This window comes from Netta rufina (genome assembly GCF_964035555.1).
Source record: "Netta rufina genome assembly, chromosome: 4".
Classification (NCBI taxonomy): Eukaryota; Metazoa; Chordata; class Aves; order Anseriformes; family Anatidae; genus Netta; species Netta rufina.
In genome coordinates, this window is record NC_140127.1 from 68,131,988 (window position 1) to 68,149,196 (window position 17,209).

Genomic DNA, 17,209 nt, shown 5'->3' on the forward strand with positions numbered 1-17,209 from the left:
ACCACCTGCTTCTGCCACCCCTGCCAGTGCTGGCAGTAGAGTCAAACCCTAAACAGCAGATCTAGCACACAGCATTTTCCTTCAGTAACTCCCAGACCTTCCTTGATGCAATGCTGGTTTTCTGGGGAGTAATCTTTAAGAGTCCTGCTTGCTTTTTACGCTCCATTGCCTTCTCTACAATCTTTTTCTGTAGGTTTAAAATGCGTTCATCTTTCATATGACTTTCACCAGCCTGGGACTTTCTTTTCTTTTCTTCTTGTCTGCAAAATGAAAAAGAAGCAATGAGAAGGTAACATAATATCAACCTACAGAATAAATCCATCTGAGTATATATTACGTGGATGATAATGAATTTGCTCTTGCTTCTGGGGACCAGCTAGACTGAAAACAGGTTTAAATCATAAAGCTCAATGAATGTGGAATTCACAGCTTGCTTCTTGTTGTTTACAGAACAGCATTACTAAACAGGATAGAATAATTTCTTCCCACAGGATGCCATGATGACAATAGCTGAAGGATTTCAAGCTGACATGACATTCTTTGGAAAAAAAACATGTGCAAAACTTGTGTTAATACTACAGCCTTTTGCTTGTGAGAGCTGCGGAGTTTTCTTTATATGATCATTAGTATTCATCTCAATTGCTGTATTCCTTAGCAAACAAAAGATATCTTGCCTGTGTAATCTCAATTCCCAGATTCAGAATATTTGGGGGCAGTGATGTAGTAAGGTTAGAGGGTCTAGGTGGGCATAAATTGATAGTACCACGTGTAGCATATGTGTAAGGCATAAGCATAAAAGAGAGGTCATTGGAGAGTCTTCTTTTTTTTTTTTTTTTTTTCCTTGCTTTTTTTTTTTTCTCCTTCTATTACAGTTACTTTTCAATCCTTCGTTACATTTTATCTGGTTTTGCTTACTTTCACCCAGCTGGCACAACTTACTCACAGTTTTTCATGTAAGTTTCACCACCTTGCACCATGCCTTTTTACATCCAGCTTTCTCTTTTGTACATTGCCCTTGGATTTGGCTGAGTATCACCAGGCTGCAGCGTTACATTATGCCACGAGCAGTTGTCATTCTCTGGCCAAATCCAGTGCTAAAGGAAGTGTCAGACCCACCAAGGAATACACCTCATATATCACCAGGTTTCACAGAATCACAGAATTTCACAGAATCACAGAATTTCTAGGTTGGAAGAGACCTCAAGATCATCGAGTCCAACCTCTGACCTAACGCTAGCAGTCCCCACTAAACCATTTCCCTAAGCTCTACATCTAAACGTCTTTTAAAGACTTCCAGGGATGGTGACTCCACCAATTCCCTGGGCAGCCTGTTCCAGTGTCTAACAACCCTTTCAGTGAAGAAGTTCTTCCTAACATCCAACCTAAAACTCCCATGGCGCAACTTAAGCCCATTCCCCCTCGTCCTGTCACCAGGCACGTGGGAGAACAGGCCAACCCCCACCTCGCTACAGCCTCCCTTGAGGTACCTATAGAGAGCGATAAGGTCGCCCCTGAGCCTCCTCTTCTCCAGGCTGAACAAGCCCAGCTCCCTCAGCCGCTCCTCGTAGGACTTGTTCTCCAGGCCCCTCACCAGCTTCGTCGCCCTTCTCTGCACCCGCTCAAGCACCTCGATGTCCTTCTTGTAGCGAGGGGCCCAAAACTGAACACAGTACTCGAGGTGCGGCCTCACCAGAGCTGAGTACAGGGGGACGATCACCTCCCTAGCCCTGCTGGTCACGCTGTTCCTGATACAAGCCAGGATGCCGTTGGCCTTCTTGGCCACCTGAGCACACTGCTGGCTCATATTCAGCCGACTATCCACCATCACTCCCAGGTCCTTCTCTGCCTGGCAGCTCTCCAACCATTCCTCTCCCAGCCTGTAGCTCTGCTTGGGGTTATTGCGCCCCAGGTGCAGGACCCGGCACTTGGCCTTGTTGAACTTCATGCAGTTTGATCTGATGTCTCCTCTCAGCTGGCAAGGGGAGTGTTCTCCAAGGTCCTTTTATGCTGCAGTAGTACAACATTACATTGCTATTATGGGAAACCTGAATAGGACTCCAAACAACCAAGAGCAAAATGCACTGGGACCATGTTTAGCCCGTACTGGAATTGCTGCTCTGTGAGTGGCAGCACTAATTTCACTCACAGGTTGCCCCTTAGAAATGCATATCAGTATATAAGCATATAAGTATAAGGCACACTCTCCTCATGACTTCCAGAGGTCCCTTCCGACCTTAACCATGGTGTGGTTCTCAAGGAGCTGGAGGAAGGGAATGAAGGAAGACGTTTTCCTTCTGATGATAAAACCACCACTTTGCTTTAAAAAGGGTCTTTATCAAGATTCCAGGGATGCAAACACTTATTTCACCTCGGGAGAGATGAGTTTGTCTGCCTTGCTAGCTTCATCCTTGCTAATCGGAAAATCCTCATAACAGCAGGTATTCCCCAGAGCAGCCATTCATTCTGTTCTGTGGTCCCCCAAATCCTCAGCAACTGGATGAAGGGGAAGTTTGACTCATGATACATTCTGAAATGTGACTGTGAACTCTAAAAAAGGGGTGCAGTTTAGCTTGGTTTCTCATTTTCCTGAGACACTTCCTGGACTGTGCTGCTTGCGTCACGCAGTCTGGCTGGGATAGCACTTCCGTACCTTCCCTGATACAGTGACACACTCTGTGACACCGAGATTAATCCTTAACACTGTTCTGTAAGTCTAGAAATGATGTACTATCATTTAATCTAATTGAGAACACGGGATATTTCTCCTTGCACTGTAACAAGCTGTTGCATTCCAAGGGATATAGCAGAATATAACAATAAGGTTTTTATGTAAACACTTGATGATTAAATATTGTCAGTGGGAATAAGCAACAAAACCTTTCATTACATGCAAATCCAGATTCTTGTAAATGCCACTACGGGAAAAACAGCAAGAGGTTTAACATCATGGAGCAGTGGCAGTGGCTGCTTATGAATTAACATTGTGAATAGCTGGCTAGCATCAGACTGATATTCAGCCCTCTTCAACACGAAGGCATGTGCCAGCCATCTACTCTGTTCCAAAAAGCAGCCAGTCCCACGCATATTCAGATACCACAGCACATCCTAATGGAAAGTCAGAGAGGGGAAGGAAGTCCTGGTTTTCTCTGGTGGCCAGGTAATACCTTTTAGGACTCAAGACAGCAAAATCTCATACAATTTCTGTTTCCCCATATGATGTGGGAAGCAAAGTAATAGTTACTCAGAATAGGATAGTACATGGCTAGAAGAATCTTCTCCAGATTCAATAGGAAATTATCTGATAATTTCTGGAAAACATATACAGAGATCATTTTATTATTATTATTATTATTATTATTATTATTATTATTATTATTATTATCAGCTATTGGTATTGAATAAACAACTTGAATAAAAAGCAGTCTTTAAGAATGGTCTTAGTTCCTAAAAGGTATTGTCAAATCTTTGGTCCAAGAGAGAATTTGTGTCGTTTCTTATGGTCTCAGATGAGTTTTCTGCCCCTTTGTGAATCTGCCATAAATAAAAAAACGATATCCCTACTAAAGACTTTGAAAAAAATTGCAATCCTTTTAATGTCCATATGTATTTGAAATAGTTTAATGAACTCTAGTTTTTGCTTAGTGACTTTGTCAGGAATTACCTTTTAGTGGTAAGGAATGAGATGAGATTCTTGTATGTGTCCACGGAGGTTTGTAGTAGTGTGGGGTGTATGTATGAACTACTTAAAGAAGGAGGGGAAGGAACTAATGAGAGATTCAACAGAATATGGATTAAAAAACAAAACAAAACGTTTTTGTTTTTTTTTTTTTTAATCTACTACTCATTTCATTCTCTACTCACTTCCTGTGCATACTGTGCATACAGTCAACAGCAGGAAGACTTTGTCTCACTGTGATAAGTGCAAAGCAATTCCGTCAATGATGGGTAAAATCTGTCTTTTCTACTTAAGAAAAATATTCCAGTCTTTGTAAACTGAAGTTCACATCCCATACTCATTCTCTCAGTGATTTCCTTAAATAACATAAAGAATTAAAAAAAAGTATATTTTTACTTCACATTTTACAATTTGTAATGGAATTTGGCAGTCCAGGTTCTTCTTATTTACCTATCCCTTGTAATTATTTATCTGCCCTGCAGTTTTAGCATTTCGCCACATGGACTCTAGGTCCAAAGGTCATCTGGCCTAGAACTGAAGAAGCAACTCAGCACTAAAGGTTTTCCCTGTATGAGATGACAGCCCTTGGAACAGCCAGGTTAGGTGATCCCAGCTGTGTTTAGAAAATGGGGAGTCTGTAGATTTGCTCGGGGGATTCCGCCTGAAAACCAAGCAGTGCCTTCATTTACATTCTCAAACTCCAGATGTGCACTGAAACTGTGACATAGATGCATGACAGCTCCTAACTGACTCAGTACCAGCAGCAGATGAGTACAAATGGCTACCTGACCACTCTAGGCACCAAAATATCACTTAAGCACCTAGGACTGTTTTATATGCTCACCTTACAAATAGCAGTCTTGTGTTGTGCAACAAACAGAAGTATATTTTTAACAGCAGAAGGAAACTTAAACAAGTATGGTTGCCTCATATTGCAATAAACAATACAATTTTTTGCTATTTCCTCATTTTTTCAGTCTCAGTGGCTTGGGCTGTCTGTACTTCACAGTTCTTTGTCTTTTATCTGTCCTGCACTCTATAATCTTAGTTATTGCAATGAGGAAAATGAATGTATCTGTTAACAGCTCACTGTTAGGGGAGCCATTATTTTCATATTTAAGCATACTCTACTGCCAGATTGATTACTGTTTTGTACTAATGTGAGGGATTTCAGCATTCAAATCCTGGCTCTCTTCCAAACCAATTAACTTGCTAAGCACCTCATTTCAGGTGGGGAAGTGACTGCTACTCTGTTTTCCTCAGCTGAAATAAAGATTATCAAGCTGTATAATCAGTGTTCACCCACAGCACTGCAGAGTGCTGGAGGCAGGCAGGGACCTCTGGAGGCCGCCTGCTCCAATCCTGCTCAGGCAGGGCTGCCCCGGACCACATCCAGGTGGCTTCTGAAGCTCTCCAAGTCCAAGGAGGGGACTCCACAACCTCTCTGGGCAACCTCTGTCCCCCACACAGCACAGAAGAGCTTCCTGATCAGGTTTGGATGGCACCTCCTGTGTTTCCTTTTGTGCCCATTGCCTCTTGTCCCGACACGGGGTACCGCTAAGAGCCTGACTTCATCTTTTTACAGCCTCCTTTCAGGTGTTTATGCTGCTGATCCATCATTGCTGATGAATTTCTGCCTACTGTTTCCAAGCTAGTGAAGAACTGATTACCAGCAGCAGGGATTGAGAAAACAAATCTTACTTCCCTACTGCAATCACATACGGCACCCTAAGTACTTGCGAAATTTGTGAAATGAATGAAATCACAAATATTACAAAATACCAAACCCAGGTCCCTCATACTGCTAATCATTCAGCCTTTTTTCAGTGTTCTAGGCTATGTTTTTGAAGACCTGAAACAATAGCCACGCACTGGGGTAGCATGGCAGGCATTCCTCTATCACATCTTTCCAACTCCAAGAAGGCCTTTGGTCCCTAAGTCAGACCTGGTGTTAGTTCAGATTGTCACCCTGCAGCAGAAGCTGCTGCCTTCATCTGGATGTTGTCCTGGGTTGGACAGGGGAGGAGGCTTGGGCAGCAGGCACCATCGTGCCCAGCTGGCTTCTGTGTACCTCGCATATGTGGCAGTGGCTGGGGGGCACGGATGTGCTACTGTCAGCTATGTGAGACACTAAAATGTGAGAGACAATAAAATAGTGTGGTGTTTCCTAGAGGGGCTTGCAGGAGAGCCAGGAATTGAGTATGAGAAGTTTAGTGAGATAGCTTTCCTCTAAACAGCTTTAAACCACATGAATGGGGAGAACATGCAGCCCCAAGACCAGGCTAAATCTAAATCTAACCCAAAGCAAAACCACCAAACCACAGATACAGTGGACAGAAGGAGCCTCAGCACCAACGGATTTTATCTGTTGCTTGATTCTTACTGAGTTTAATTACCTGCAATATAGACATAGCCTCACTAGAGTGAAAGATCTGAAGCATACAGGCACATACCCATAGTACATTAGCATGTACTCAAATGGTCATAAATATTTTGGTGTTCATGTTTGAAAGCTGAGAACTCCAGTGTTTGTCCACTTCATATGCCAGTGCTGATTTTTAAGCTGTGTGAAGTTCTAGCAATTAAAGGGACGTCCTGCGTACATCTTGAATTGATTCTTAAGTGTTCTGCAGGCACTCACAAAGCTACTGCTGTGATGGATGTCATGGCTTGCAGTCTATTAAAGGCTGATGTCTCTGTAATTTTTCATGTTCCATTTCCTATTTTGTTTAATATAGTTCATTATATGCTTGCTCAATGTGCTTCTTTTGTGTTGATGTATGTCTGTTTGTAAATGATATTGAAAGGAACCTGCTTGGTAGGGACCCAATTAAACTCCAGCTGACACTAACTAAAGCACATTTGTTGGGAAAAGCTTAGCCATCACACTTCAGCTGATTAGCAGGAGCCTTCAACATAACACAATTGAAGATATAACGTGTAATTTTTTGTTGATGCACAGCGCTATCTTATGAGCACCATTGGTAAGATTTGCTATTCTATGCCTGTAATTATGATTTAATTCTGTAAACACAATCATTTGCTCTTTACATCTTCTGTGCAGTATATCAATACAAGCCAAACAACTAATCACTCACATTGACTTGATAGAAATTTCAGGAGTCCGGATCTGTAAATCAGGTTTAACACATGAAGCCTACAGCTTGTTTAGAGAAAAACAAAAGCTGCAGCAAAGTGTCTAGCACTCCTAAATAGGCCAGCATGCTGCATATTAACACCACCACAGATTTGCATTCTGGATGATAATGCATTAAATACATTTCTGAAGAACAACATTTCTAGTATGCTTTGATGATGCCTCTTCCTAGTACATGTAGATGCTCCCAAACTATGAGACATGAAAGAAAATGTCTTGTAACATCTATAATAAAACTTTATATTTGCCTTATTTGGAGAGCAAACAGGGCTCCCTTAAAATAAAGTATATTCCTGTATTCCTTATCACGAGTCTGAATAGAAGCTTGCAAACTCAGAGTTTAATTTCAGTTAGATTCTACCATCTTTGGCATGGTGGTCTGTTCTAAATAACATTTCAAATATGTTGGGACAAAGAGTGAATCAAAGTTAACTTCGCATTCAAGCATAGCTTATTTCAGGATCAGAAGAGTTTTAGATTTGAATTAAGGCAAAGAGCTTGTATTAAAGAAACCCAGCACTATGCAATGTGCACAAACTGTGTATCTACCATAACAAATGATTATTAGAGTGCTCACTGGAAGAAACACATTTTATAAGGTATACAAGTTCTTAATGCCTAGTTCGAATCTCTGGTGGAAAAGGATGACTTGAAATGCTCCCACAGGCTTTCACAACACTGAATGCTTAGAGATGGGAATTTATTTCCAGCTCTAACTCCATTTCAGGTCCTTTAGTCTTAGTCTTCTCTTTATAGCCGCTGTAGAAGAGAAGTTCACTGATCTATGCAGTCAATCCACTGGAGCTGCAGTTATTGATTCATTAAACTCATTAAACTATGCTCCCGAGTACTAACACAGTAAAACCTCACTCTTTGGAGATTAACTGTCAGCAGCAAACCGAATCACAGCTGGGACCGGTGAAAACTATTTGAATGAATACATCAATACTGCCTGCTGTGATTGGGATTTAGAACTGGAAGATAAACCAATAACATGAACTGAACTATTATCTAAGTGATAAACACAAATTTAAGACATGTCTAAAGACGCATGCTTTTAGCCTGATAGAATATGTCTTCAAAATGCCACCCTGAACACCGGCTTGCAGGATAAATATGGCAAGACAAGGACTAAACTATCTAACTCACAAAAGAAAAAACGTGAAAGAAAACTTGCAAAAAATAGCAAATAGTCAAGATGCATTAAAAATGGCATAAGATCAAGAGGTGTGCCATATTTTATACTTTCACACGGGCTTTCTTCCTGCTCAGATCTATTTGCAAATAGTTTCAACTTAGATTTTAAATTCTTTGTGGAAGGGACCTGTCTTCTGCATATGTAACCATCTATGATGGTTATGGATCCTTTATGACAATGAATAATAAATATGATAATGAATAATGAATATGAATAATGAATACAAAATTTGATCAGAGAGCCTGTAAGCAAAGATTTTTCTCTTTGATCTACTGCTATAATTTATTTAATTTATAATTTATTATTATTATCAGAAAATCTCCTTCCTAAAATATCTTCAATTTCCAAAATAAAGCCTGCCCTTTTACATAACAAATGAAATTCAAGGAAGAAGACTATAGCCCTAGTGTATTGGTTTAGATGAAAATGAGAAGCCACTTTTAGTAGCAAGTTAGAATGATTTTAATAAAATCAAATTAGTTCTGATTAACTGAAAAGGAGCAGAAGAAAGGCAGAGCATCTTTCACAAGATACAAGTTTGGCTCCCAATCCTGAGGCAATGCTGTCAACACTAGCCTATAGAGCATCTTCAACCACAAATTCAAACTGATGAAAAAGATTTTTTACATTTGATGCAAAATATTTTCAAGAATAAATCCTGGTCCCAGTGTAATCTTTGACAGAAATCACACTGCTTTATAAAAGGGCAGTATTTTGCCTTTTTTTTTTTTTTTAAATTCTGAAGGGGCTAGCAAAACATTAACAAAGTTGTAATGTGCTAAATGTCGTATGCTGTTTTATACTGACTTTAAGGCAGCCGCTCGTCCAAGTTCTGCTCTGAACACAGAAATCTGGTCCAGTTTATCTAGAAGAAGTTGTTCCTTAGCTTGTTTTTCATGAATTATCTGGTCTCTCTTCTCTTCCTCTGCTGCCTTCTGTGCTTCTCTGAGTAGAGCGAGGCGTTCACGTAGTTCCACTATTGACATTTCACAAATTAAACCGTGGCCACCAGTCTACGAAATACGAAATATAGGTTTAAATAACACGGTAAATGGCAAGGGGAGAGTAAATGACTAAAACCAGAATATTTTGATTGTGTTCCAAATCATGCTGAACACATTTTGACTTCAAAAACGACAGGCATGGCTCTAACCTAACTGTAATTTACAAGCTGTTTTTGAGGCGTAGAGCTCATCTTTTGTATGTGTAAAAACACAAGGCTCACAAAACATTTCATGCGAAAGCACTGAAATATAGCGTAGATTATACATAAATACATTTGCTGTCCAGAAAAATAGTAGCTGACCTATCTTTTAGTTTTAGTTAGACATTACAAGTTTTGAAATGTGTAAAAGTGCATATTTTCTAAGTTTGTAAAACTAGAACTGACCTTACACTCAAAAACATGGATTTTTTTTTAATTTATCTATTTCCATGTTACAGATTTGATCTATGATGGCATCTACTATTTTTATCTGAAAAGACATGGAATAAAAAATGCTTTGTACACAGGAAATTCAAAAAAATGCCCAAATTTAAATTATTCAAACACAAATGTTTAAAGAAAGCTTTTTAAAATCTGCTTTGCAATGAGAATGTGTAGTGCCCAGCAGGCAGCTCAGCACCACACAGTTGTTCACTCACTTACCCTCTGTGGGATTGGGAGAGATTTGGAAGTAAGTTAAAATTCATGGACTGAGGTAAGAGTTTAATAGGTCAGAAGAAGAATGGAATACAGTAGTAATAACAGTGACAGAGGAATATACAAAGCAAGTGATGTGCAATGCAATTGCTCCCCACCCCACTGGTGAATCCACATGTCTATCCCGTCCCCAAGCAGTGACCCCACATCCCCCCCAGAGCAGCCCCTGCAGTTTCATTGCTCCGCATGACGTCCTACGGCATGGGACGTCCCTTTGGCCAGTTTGGGGCAGCTGTGGTGGTTCTGTCCCCTCCCAGCTCCTGGTGCACCCCCAGCCCACTCCGGCAGGGCAGTGTGAAACGCTGTAAAGGCCTTGGCTTAGTGTAAGCACCATGCTGCAACACCTAAACCATCAGTGTGCTGTCAGCATTGTTCTCATCCTAAATCCAAAACACAGCCTCATACCAGCTGCTAGGAAGAAAATGAACTGTATCCCAGCCCAAATCAGGACAGAGGGATATTGAGCCTGATTCTTAGATATAATGAGAGACTTCTGCACCTTAGATTACATCTGAAGACAGATCATTTCTAAACAGTTGTATATATTTGAAGTTTTCAGCCCTTGTTCTTACATAAACTCTCCATTTCCCTGTGTCAATGCAATTATACACCTGCATAAAAGGAAAACTTGCACAAACCCACATGAATATTGAGCCTCTCTGCAGTTTTCTCTGGAAAATTTCACCCCCTACACATCAGCTAACATTCTTTTGTCTATCAACCTAGTTTTGGTACACATCTTTGGTACATATCTGGTACCATGGCATGTTATAATGGAATGCATATGATGGGTGCAAGAAGTCAAGATGCTTACCAGATAAAGTTGTACAAAATTAAGAGTGATATAATCATTAAGATTTTAATTACAAAGGCCTTGGTCTACTTAGTTCCATAGAACTAAGAACATAGAATATAGAGAATTAATAACAAGGTTTGGAAAGGCTGAACTAGGGGAGGGCAATATAAAAGAAAAATCACTCCTCCAAATTTATTTCTAAGACTGAAATTAAGTGGTAATGATAAATCTATGTAAGTAAAAATCAAGGTAATCATTTTAATGGAAATTATTCAGTTAAAAGAGCCTTTGTGTTTTCAAACAATCCTTTTTAGCAGGAAAAAGCCCTTGTACTGAATACTTAGTTGCTTGTTGACAGAACACTATTTACCTTTCAGCTTTTGGGTTTTTCACAAAACAGAATGTGAAGGAAAAAAAGGAAAAGAAAAAGGAAAAGGAAAAGAGAAGGGTGCTCTGTCAAAGACACGTGCTCTGATTGTTTGGCTGCAAGAACTGACGTGGTCCCAGTCCCTCTTCTCTGGCCTGGTATGTCATCTAAGCAGCCTAGTCAGGATCCCTCCCTTCACTGAGCATTTTGTGGCTGTTCAGAGCAGCAGGTCTATGAATCTGGGTGAAAGATGAGAGAGATGAAGAAAACAGTAATGGCAGCTGGAAGAAAAACACCAAGTAAGACAAAGAACCAGGCTTAACCACCTGCTGCTACAGCAATAGTGCTTAAGTGGGCTCAGTATTGAGTTAGTCTGGAGAGCCTGATGATACAAGCTCAGCAGCGAAGGAGAACGTGCCTTGGGCAGCCATCCCTGGGGACTTCACCAACATTTCAAAGAGTCCCTCCTACCATTTTGGTCCCCACAGCTTCTCTTCCTAAAGCTTCAGAAGTTGAGCAAGTAGGAAGAGAACATCACCTCACTGTTTTTTCACCTAAAGCTTGACTCTTCAGTTTTAGTTCAGTGGTTTCTGCTTCCACACTCCTCATGTTTACTGAACATGACCTAAATAAGCATTGGTCACCAGTAACATCAGAAGAAGACTGATGGAAGAGTTCAATATTAAAGTTTTCTTTTTGCATCTTTTTCATAGACATGTAAACACCATTCATAAACACCATAGGTTACTGAAACAATAAATGATCATTTATCTCCTTCTCAAATTTCAATTTAGGGTGAATTTGCAAATGGTAAATGCTATAATACCTTGCCTCTAATTTAATAATAAGCTACGCAATGACCACCGAGTTGTATTCACAGAAAGTGAAAGGAAAATATTTTACAACAAATACGTCCCACTGTTTGTGTGTGAGCATCGTAAGCAGAAACCAAAAAGGCCCAGGGAAGAGAATTTCCTAGAAGCATAGAATGGTAGAGGTGAATACTTTGAGTGTGTGCATTTCAAAAATATTCAGTGAAGTGGTTCCTAAAATAAGAAAGGTTCTATACTTGTGCAGTAGATAATGCTGATACTTGGGCAACTGAAGCGCCATCAAGTTAAGGACTGGGTACTTTAAAAATTGTGAGAATGAGTGTGAATTCTATGGACACATACTTAATTTAATTGAGCCTGAAAAAGCCTTTTGTAGAAAGAAAAAAATAGGGCAAGCTATCACCAAAAGAATGCTAAATGACTCTTGAGAGCCATCGCAATAGCGAGTATAAGGGAACTGTGAAATAAGCTGAGATATCATTCAGTTTGACTCTCTTATACTTGCAATATGACCTGTATGGCCAGCCCATTTCCAGCAACCTTACACTACAGTAACCTTACAAATAGCATAAGCTTGATTTCAAATGATTTTTTCATGTATGACTTGAAACCAGTTATGTTTTTCCGCTGTCTTTTCAGATGAGCTGGATGGGAAAATGCACTTAAAGCCATATCTGTACTTAGAAACAAACATGATTCCAGCGGAAGATCTATGTCAAGGGTTGACAGCCACTGTAAGTGGCAATGAAATGAACTAGGTTCACAAACAAAAAAGTACTGACATTCCAATCACCTTCACTTGCCCGAATGAGAACCTGCACCATTTTACCATTGTGATTGAAGAAGCAATGACATTTCCACATCCAAATACATTATACTGTTGTGTCTTTGCAGCCTACATCTTATGACTTTGCAGCCTACATCTTGTGACTGAATCATCTGGGTAATAACTGTGCAGTGAGACCACGTGCTAAGGGCTCTGTTTAGGGATGACAAAATGTGAAGCTCTATCTGGAGCAGTAAAAGACTTACAGATTGGAGTACCTTTCTGCTATTTCTGTGAAGACAGTTTACAATATCTGTGGTGTAAAGTAATTATTTGTACTCTTCACTTATTTCTCTTTTTTTTTTTCTTTTCTTTTTTTTTTTTTTTCGTTTGTTTGTTTATTTGTTTTGTTTTTATTAGGTTTCAGTATTATTTCTCCATGGATGGCTGGAGTGAGTCTGGGTTTGAAAAAGGAGAATTGCATTCTTTGGCTGGAAAGGTGGAGAAGCAAAGAGAGTAAAGGAGGATTTGACATCTGGGGAGTTGGTTTTATTATCGTTCACTTATTTCACACTTAAGATTAAATGTGTTCTAAATTCTGATAAATGAGATGGGTGCTTTATCTGGAGCCTGCAAATACAGCAGGTAGCTTTACAATCAGTGAATGTCTCAGTTCTCTTCAGAGAAGCAGGAGATAAAACTAAAGCATCATACAGACTGTTTGAACAGCCCCATGGAAGGAAGACCTGTTCCTTCTGTATGGTTTCTGCAGACTAGCCATGGATGGTTTTGAGTTTGTTACCTTCATTTGAATACTAGTAAAAAAAGCAAGAAAAAAAACCAAAATGATTATATTTAAAATTGGTGGGGTCATTTTATATTATTTTATGTTATTCTTTTTAATTTGGGTGTGAAAAATGGAAGAGTATCTTTTAGCTACTCTGCTTCTAGTTTAGTGGTAGGATAACAGATTTCTAGACGCTGACTAAGTCTGGAAATTCTGCAAAAGTGCCCACTGCCAAGCCCAGTACCAGGCATATTAGTTGTGTATCAATAGTAAGTCCAAGAAGTTTGGGATACATTTACTGTGGACTTAACCACACACAGACAAGGCATTTGCACAGTACATTGTAACAGAACAGCAGGTTTGGGTTCTCCAGACAATCTCTTGTGTGTACCTGAATGTTGACAGTTTTGAAAGCACAGGAAATTAATTTTGCCAATTACCATGGCAATCAACACAGCACTATGAAAAACAGTACATCAGTTCACACTTTGTTTTTTGTGTCAGTCCTTACTGAGGATTGACGAATCTGTGACTTTTTGAAGGTGGATAGCACACGTTGTCATCACTTTGTAGTCTCTTTCTGAAGGACGCTGGGAAACCTAGATACCATTGGCAAAATTCAAAGAAAGTTCAAAGGGCCTAAGATTTCACTTACCACGAGAAGTTTTACGTAAGATCTCACTTACTTTCACAATATTCTTCATGGTAAAAATTTTATTTTATAAACTTTGTGAAAGTTTCATTTCAAAACTAATCTTTGTGTCGTGGGGCTATTTTGTATTTAACACTACGCATGCAGGCTGAGATATATCAGTACACAATTCCTCTGAACATGTGAAGCACATACAGTATGCATCTATGTAAAAACTGTAGTTCTTCCTTTTGGGCTTACCTCAGTTAAATCAACAAACTTGTGTTTAAGGATTGGTAAAGATTCAATGGCTCGTATTTGTTGAATTAATTCACATCTTTTCCGAAGCTTCTCCTCCTCTTCTTCTAAAGCTTGCCGAAGAAGTTCTCGATTTTCTTCACTAACTTCCTGAACTGAAAGAAAAGAACTAATCTCTGTTAGCTGATTGCATATTTTAACAAGTAGTCCATCTGGAGGAAAATTCATACGCATTTGTGAATAACGATAATAATACGGATCTAAAGGTACTTGAGGGAACAATCTGTCATTGGTGGGAGGAATGATTAGAGAAACAAATGAGTACTTCCCACCTCCAGTATCTATCATTCTATTCAACACAGAAGCATATTGTATACATACATAAAAAAGACACTTGAATTATTGCATCCTAATTTCTGCTCTAATTAATGTATACTGTTTCATTATTTAATAAAAGGAGATGATACAGTATCAAACATTCATAGTTTTTCAAGCTATATATATATATCATAGAAATCATTGAATTGCAAAGGTTGGTAGGCTTCGCTAGACCATTTTAGACTGGCTAACTCTCTCTGCCCCCTCAAATTCAAGTACGGAGTAAGATAAGCAGAGAAAAGTCTTCTGCTCACTAAAATATGCACAGAGGTAGCCCACTTGTACACCAGAGGTTAAGATGGTATTGCACTGTAGTAAGTACAGACATGCCAGTCAGAATGGCCTTCTGCCTGGACTTCATTCGCTGATGCATTAACTGAAGAATTTTCTTTAAGAATTATGGAGGATGAGTAACATCATTTCTCTTCATCCTAATGAGTGGTCTGTCTTGGAGGTGCTACCTCCTCCTCCCTCGTGATCCTGCCCTTCTGGGAGATCTCTTTTCTTTCCTCAGCTACAATCTTCTTTTCCAGACTGTCTTCTCTGGAGAAGACAATAATCTTGAGCTATGATTCTTTCAGAGTGGTTGCTAGGCAAATCCTCTCTTAATGGTATGAATCACAAGAAGCTGAGCTTCAAAACTTGATTTGACAAAATGTACAGTCATTTCACATATGCTGCTTTTAGATGGAAGGGAAACCAGTTGCAGAACATTAGTGCTGTATTTTTCCCTTTTAAACAAAGAGTAATTCCCATGAGCAGTAGCTTAGAATTTCTGATCTACCCATTACAAACCTGCTACTGGCATTCACATGCTTACATTTCTGGGAATGTATATCCTGAGTATTTGCCTCAGCTTCCCTTTCCTTTCAGTAAACATTGTAATTACCCCACTAAAATAAAATAATCTGGGGACATTTGGCATCATCTTTTTTTTTTTTTTTCTTTCTATTTTTCTTTTTCTTTTATTTCTTTCTTTATTTTTTTTCTGGCAATATATAAATACCTATCTGCTGTTTGTATTTCTGAAGCTTTAGTTTTGCTTGCTTTGCGTTCTTGTGTCCTTCCACGACCTGCTCCACCAGCTCTCTCATTTCTTTCTGTTCCTGGAGACGTTTCTCTGCATACTGGTGCATCAGCTCTGCTTTCTAAATCCCAGACAAACAGGTTAATAAAATTACTGATAACTGGTGATCTGAGAGCCTCAAATCATTGAAACAGTGCAAAGGTAAATGGATTCGTAGCACTACATCATTCACAAAAGCAGCAAAGGACTTTGGCTGGGGACAATATAAAGACCCAGTTTTAATGCATCCCTCTCTACCTTTTAGTTTCACACCACAGCCCTCCATAACATTTGTACTGCAATTTCCCAGGGTTTTCTCCCATATGTTTCTAAAAGTAGACAAAAAAAGTCATCTCTGGATCTGGTTTTGAGATACCAAGAAGAGTGCCAGTCTAATACACAGACAGTTGTATGCTTGCAGGATCTTCTTTGGCCTGAGCTGTATATCTGTAACATACAGAAAGTCCACTTTTAGTGATCACGTTCCTTTCTATGCCAGACAAAACAAACAGGAAGCAGAAAACAATTTTCTAACATTCTTTTCTGTATTTTCTGCTTCAGATGGAATACTAGAGTTTTAAAAGAAGGAGGGAGGCCACCATGACAGCTGTTGGTCATGGATAGAGTGCCCTGTTCGCATCTGTTGGAAAGTGAAGGGAGCTGCCAGGAATTGGTGAGGTTAGAGCAAGTCTGATTTGCACATTCCCAGATAAATATAGATGGGGATATTTCTGTTAAAAATAAAACATACGTGCCCTGAAATCAAGGTGAATATAATAGTTACAATCATTTTGGAATGGGTGTGACCAACCATACCATGCACAGTTGTACATGTTAGGGTTCACTTTAAGTTCTTGCTACAGAGTGTCTAGATAGACATAATGCCAAAAAAGGTTCAGATTTTTTTTTTTTTTTTTTAAAGGACAGAAAAGGACCACATTAAGAACGTTTCCCTTTTGTAGTATAGTTTTTACAAAAACCTTTGTGTCCCAATCCTAAGTTCCTGAGACACTACTGAGACATCTGTGAGAGGTGGCCAAAAGTACTGGCCAGCCTATGGGCATAGCAATAAATCAGGATGAGACAAGAAAAGCAGTGGACACCATGTGTGATAGTGACTATTAAAAATATTAAGTCTATAGTATTGGTGATTCCTTGATCATTTGCTTAGTTTATAGGAAAACCACGAGAAATGTATTGGGGTTTGGGAAAAAAAATGAAAAGATCTAACAATGTTTTGGGAAAAAATGTGATTTGCAAGATTGTAAAATGTGTGAGAGGTACTTCTTGGTGTAAGTATTCATTTTTCATGTATGTAGATCTAATGAGGGTTCCCTGTCTGAATTTTCCCCTACGAGAGATCCAGGCATGTCAGATAATATGAAGTAAATTGAATTATATCAGTTGTAGAAAGCAAATTCTTTTATATTTGTGGCTCTCATTTTAACAAAATAATGAAATTAGTCATATATTGGTGATTTCTTTACAAACAGTGCTTAATATCTCAGTATCTGTATAGAAAGAATATTCACAATGACATGAATATAGGGCAAAATGCTTTAAACTGTTCAACTGAACTCAGAAGTGCTACCAG

The 17,209-nt window shown here is 39.2% G+C and overlaps 1 protein-coding gene across 1 annotated transcript in view; it reads right to left on the reverse strand.

The window, feature by feature from the left end:
* Positions 1-17,209, reverse strand: part of CFAP99 (cilia and flagella associated protein 99) — a gene marked incomplete at both ends in the record, with an annotated part of 54,605 nt that overhangs the window by 2,321 nt on the left and 35,075 nt on the right. The window contains 4 exons of the mRNA XM_084286804.1: positions 98-260; positions 8,839-9,044; positions 14,175-14,326; positions 15,556-15,697. Of these exons, the coding sequence (XP_084142930.1) occupies positions 98-260; positions 8,839-9,044; positions 14,175-14,326; positions 15,556-15,697 (663 nt within the window). The remainder of the gene's footprint in view (positions 1-97; positions 261-8,838; positions 9,045-14,174; positions 14,327-15,555; positions 15,698-17,209) is intronic.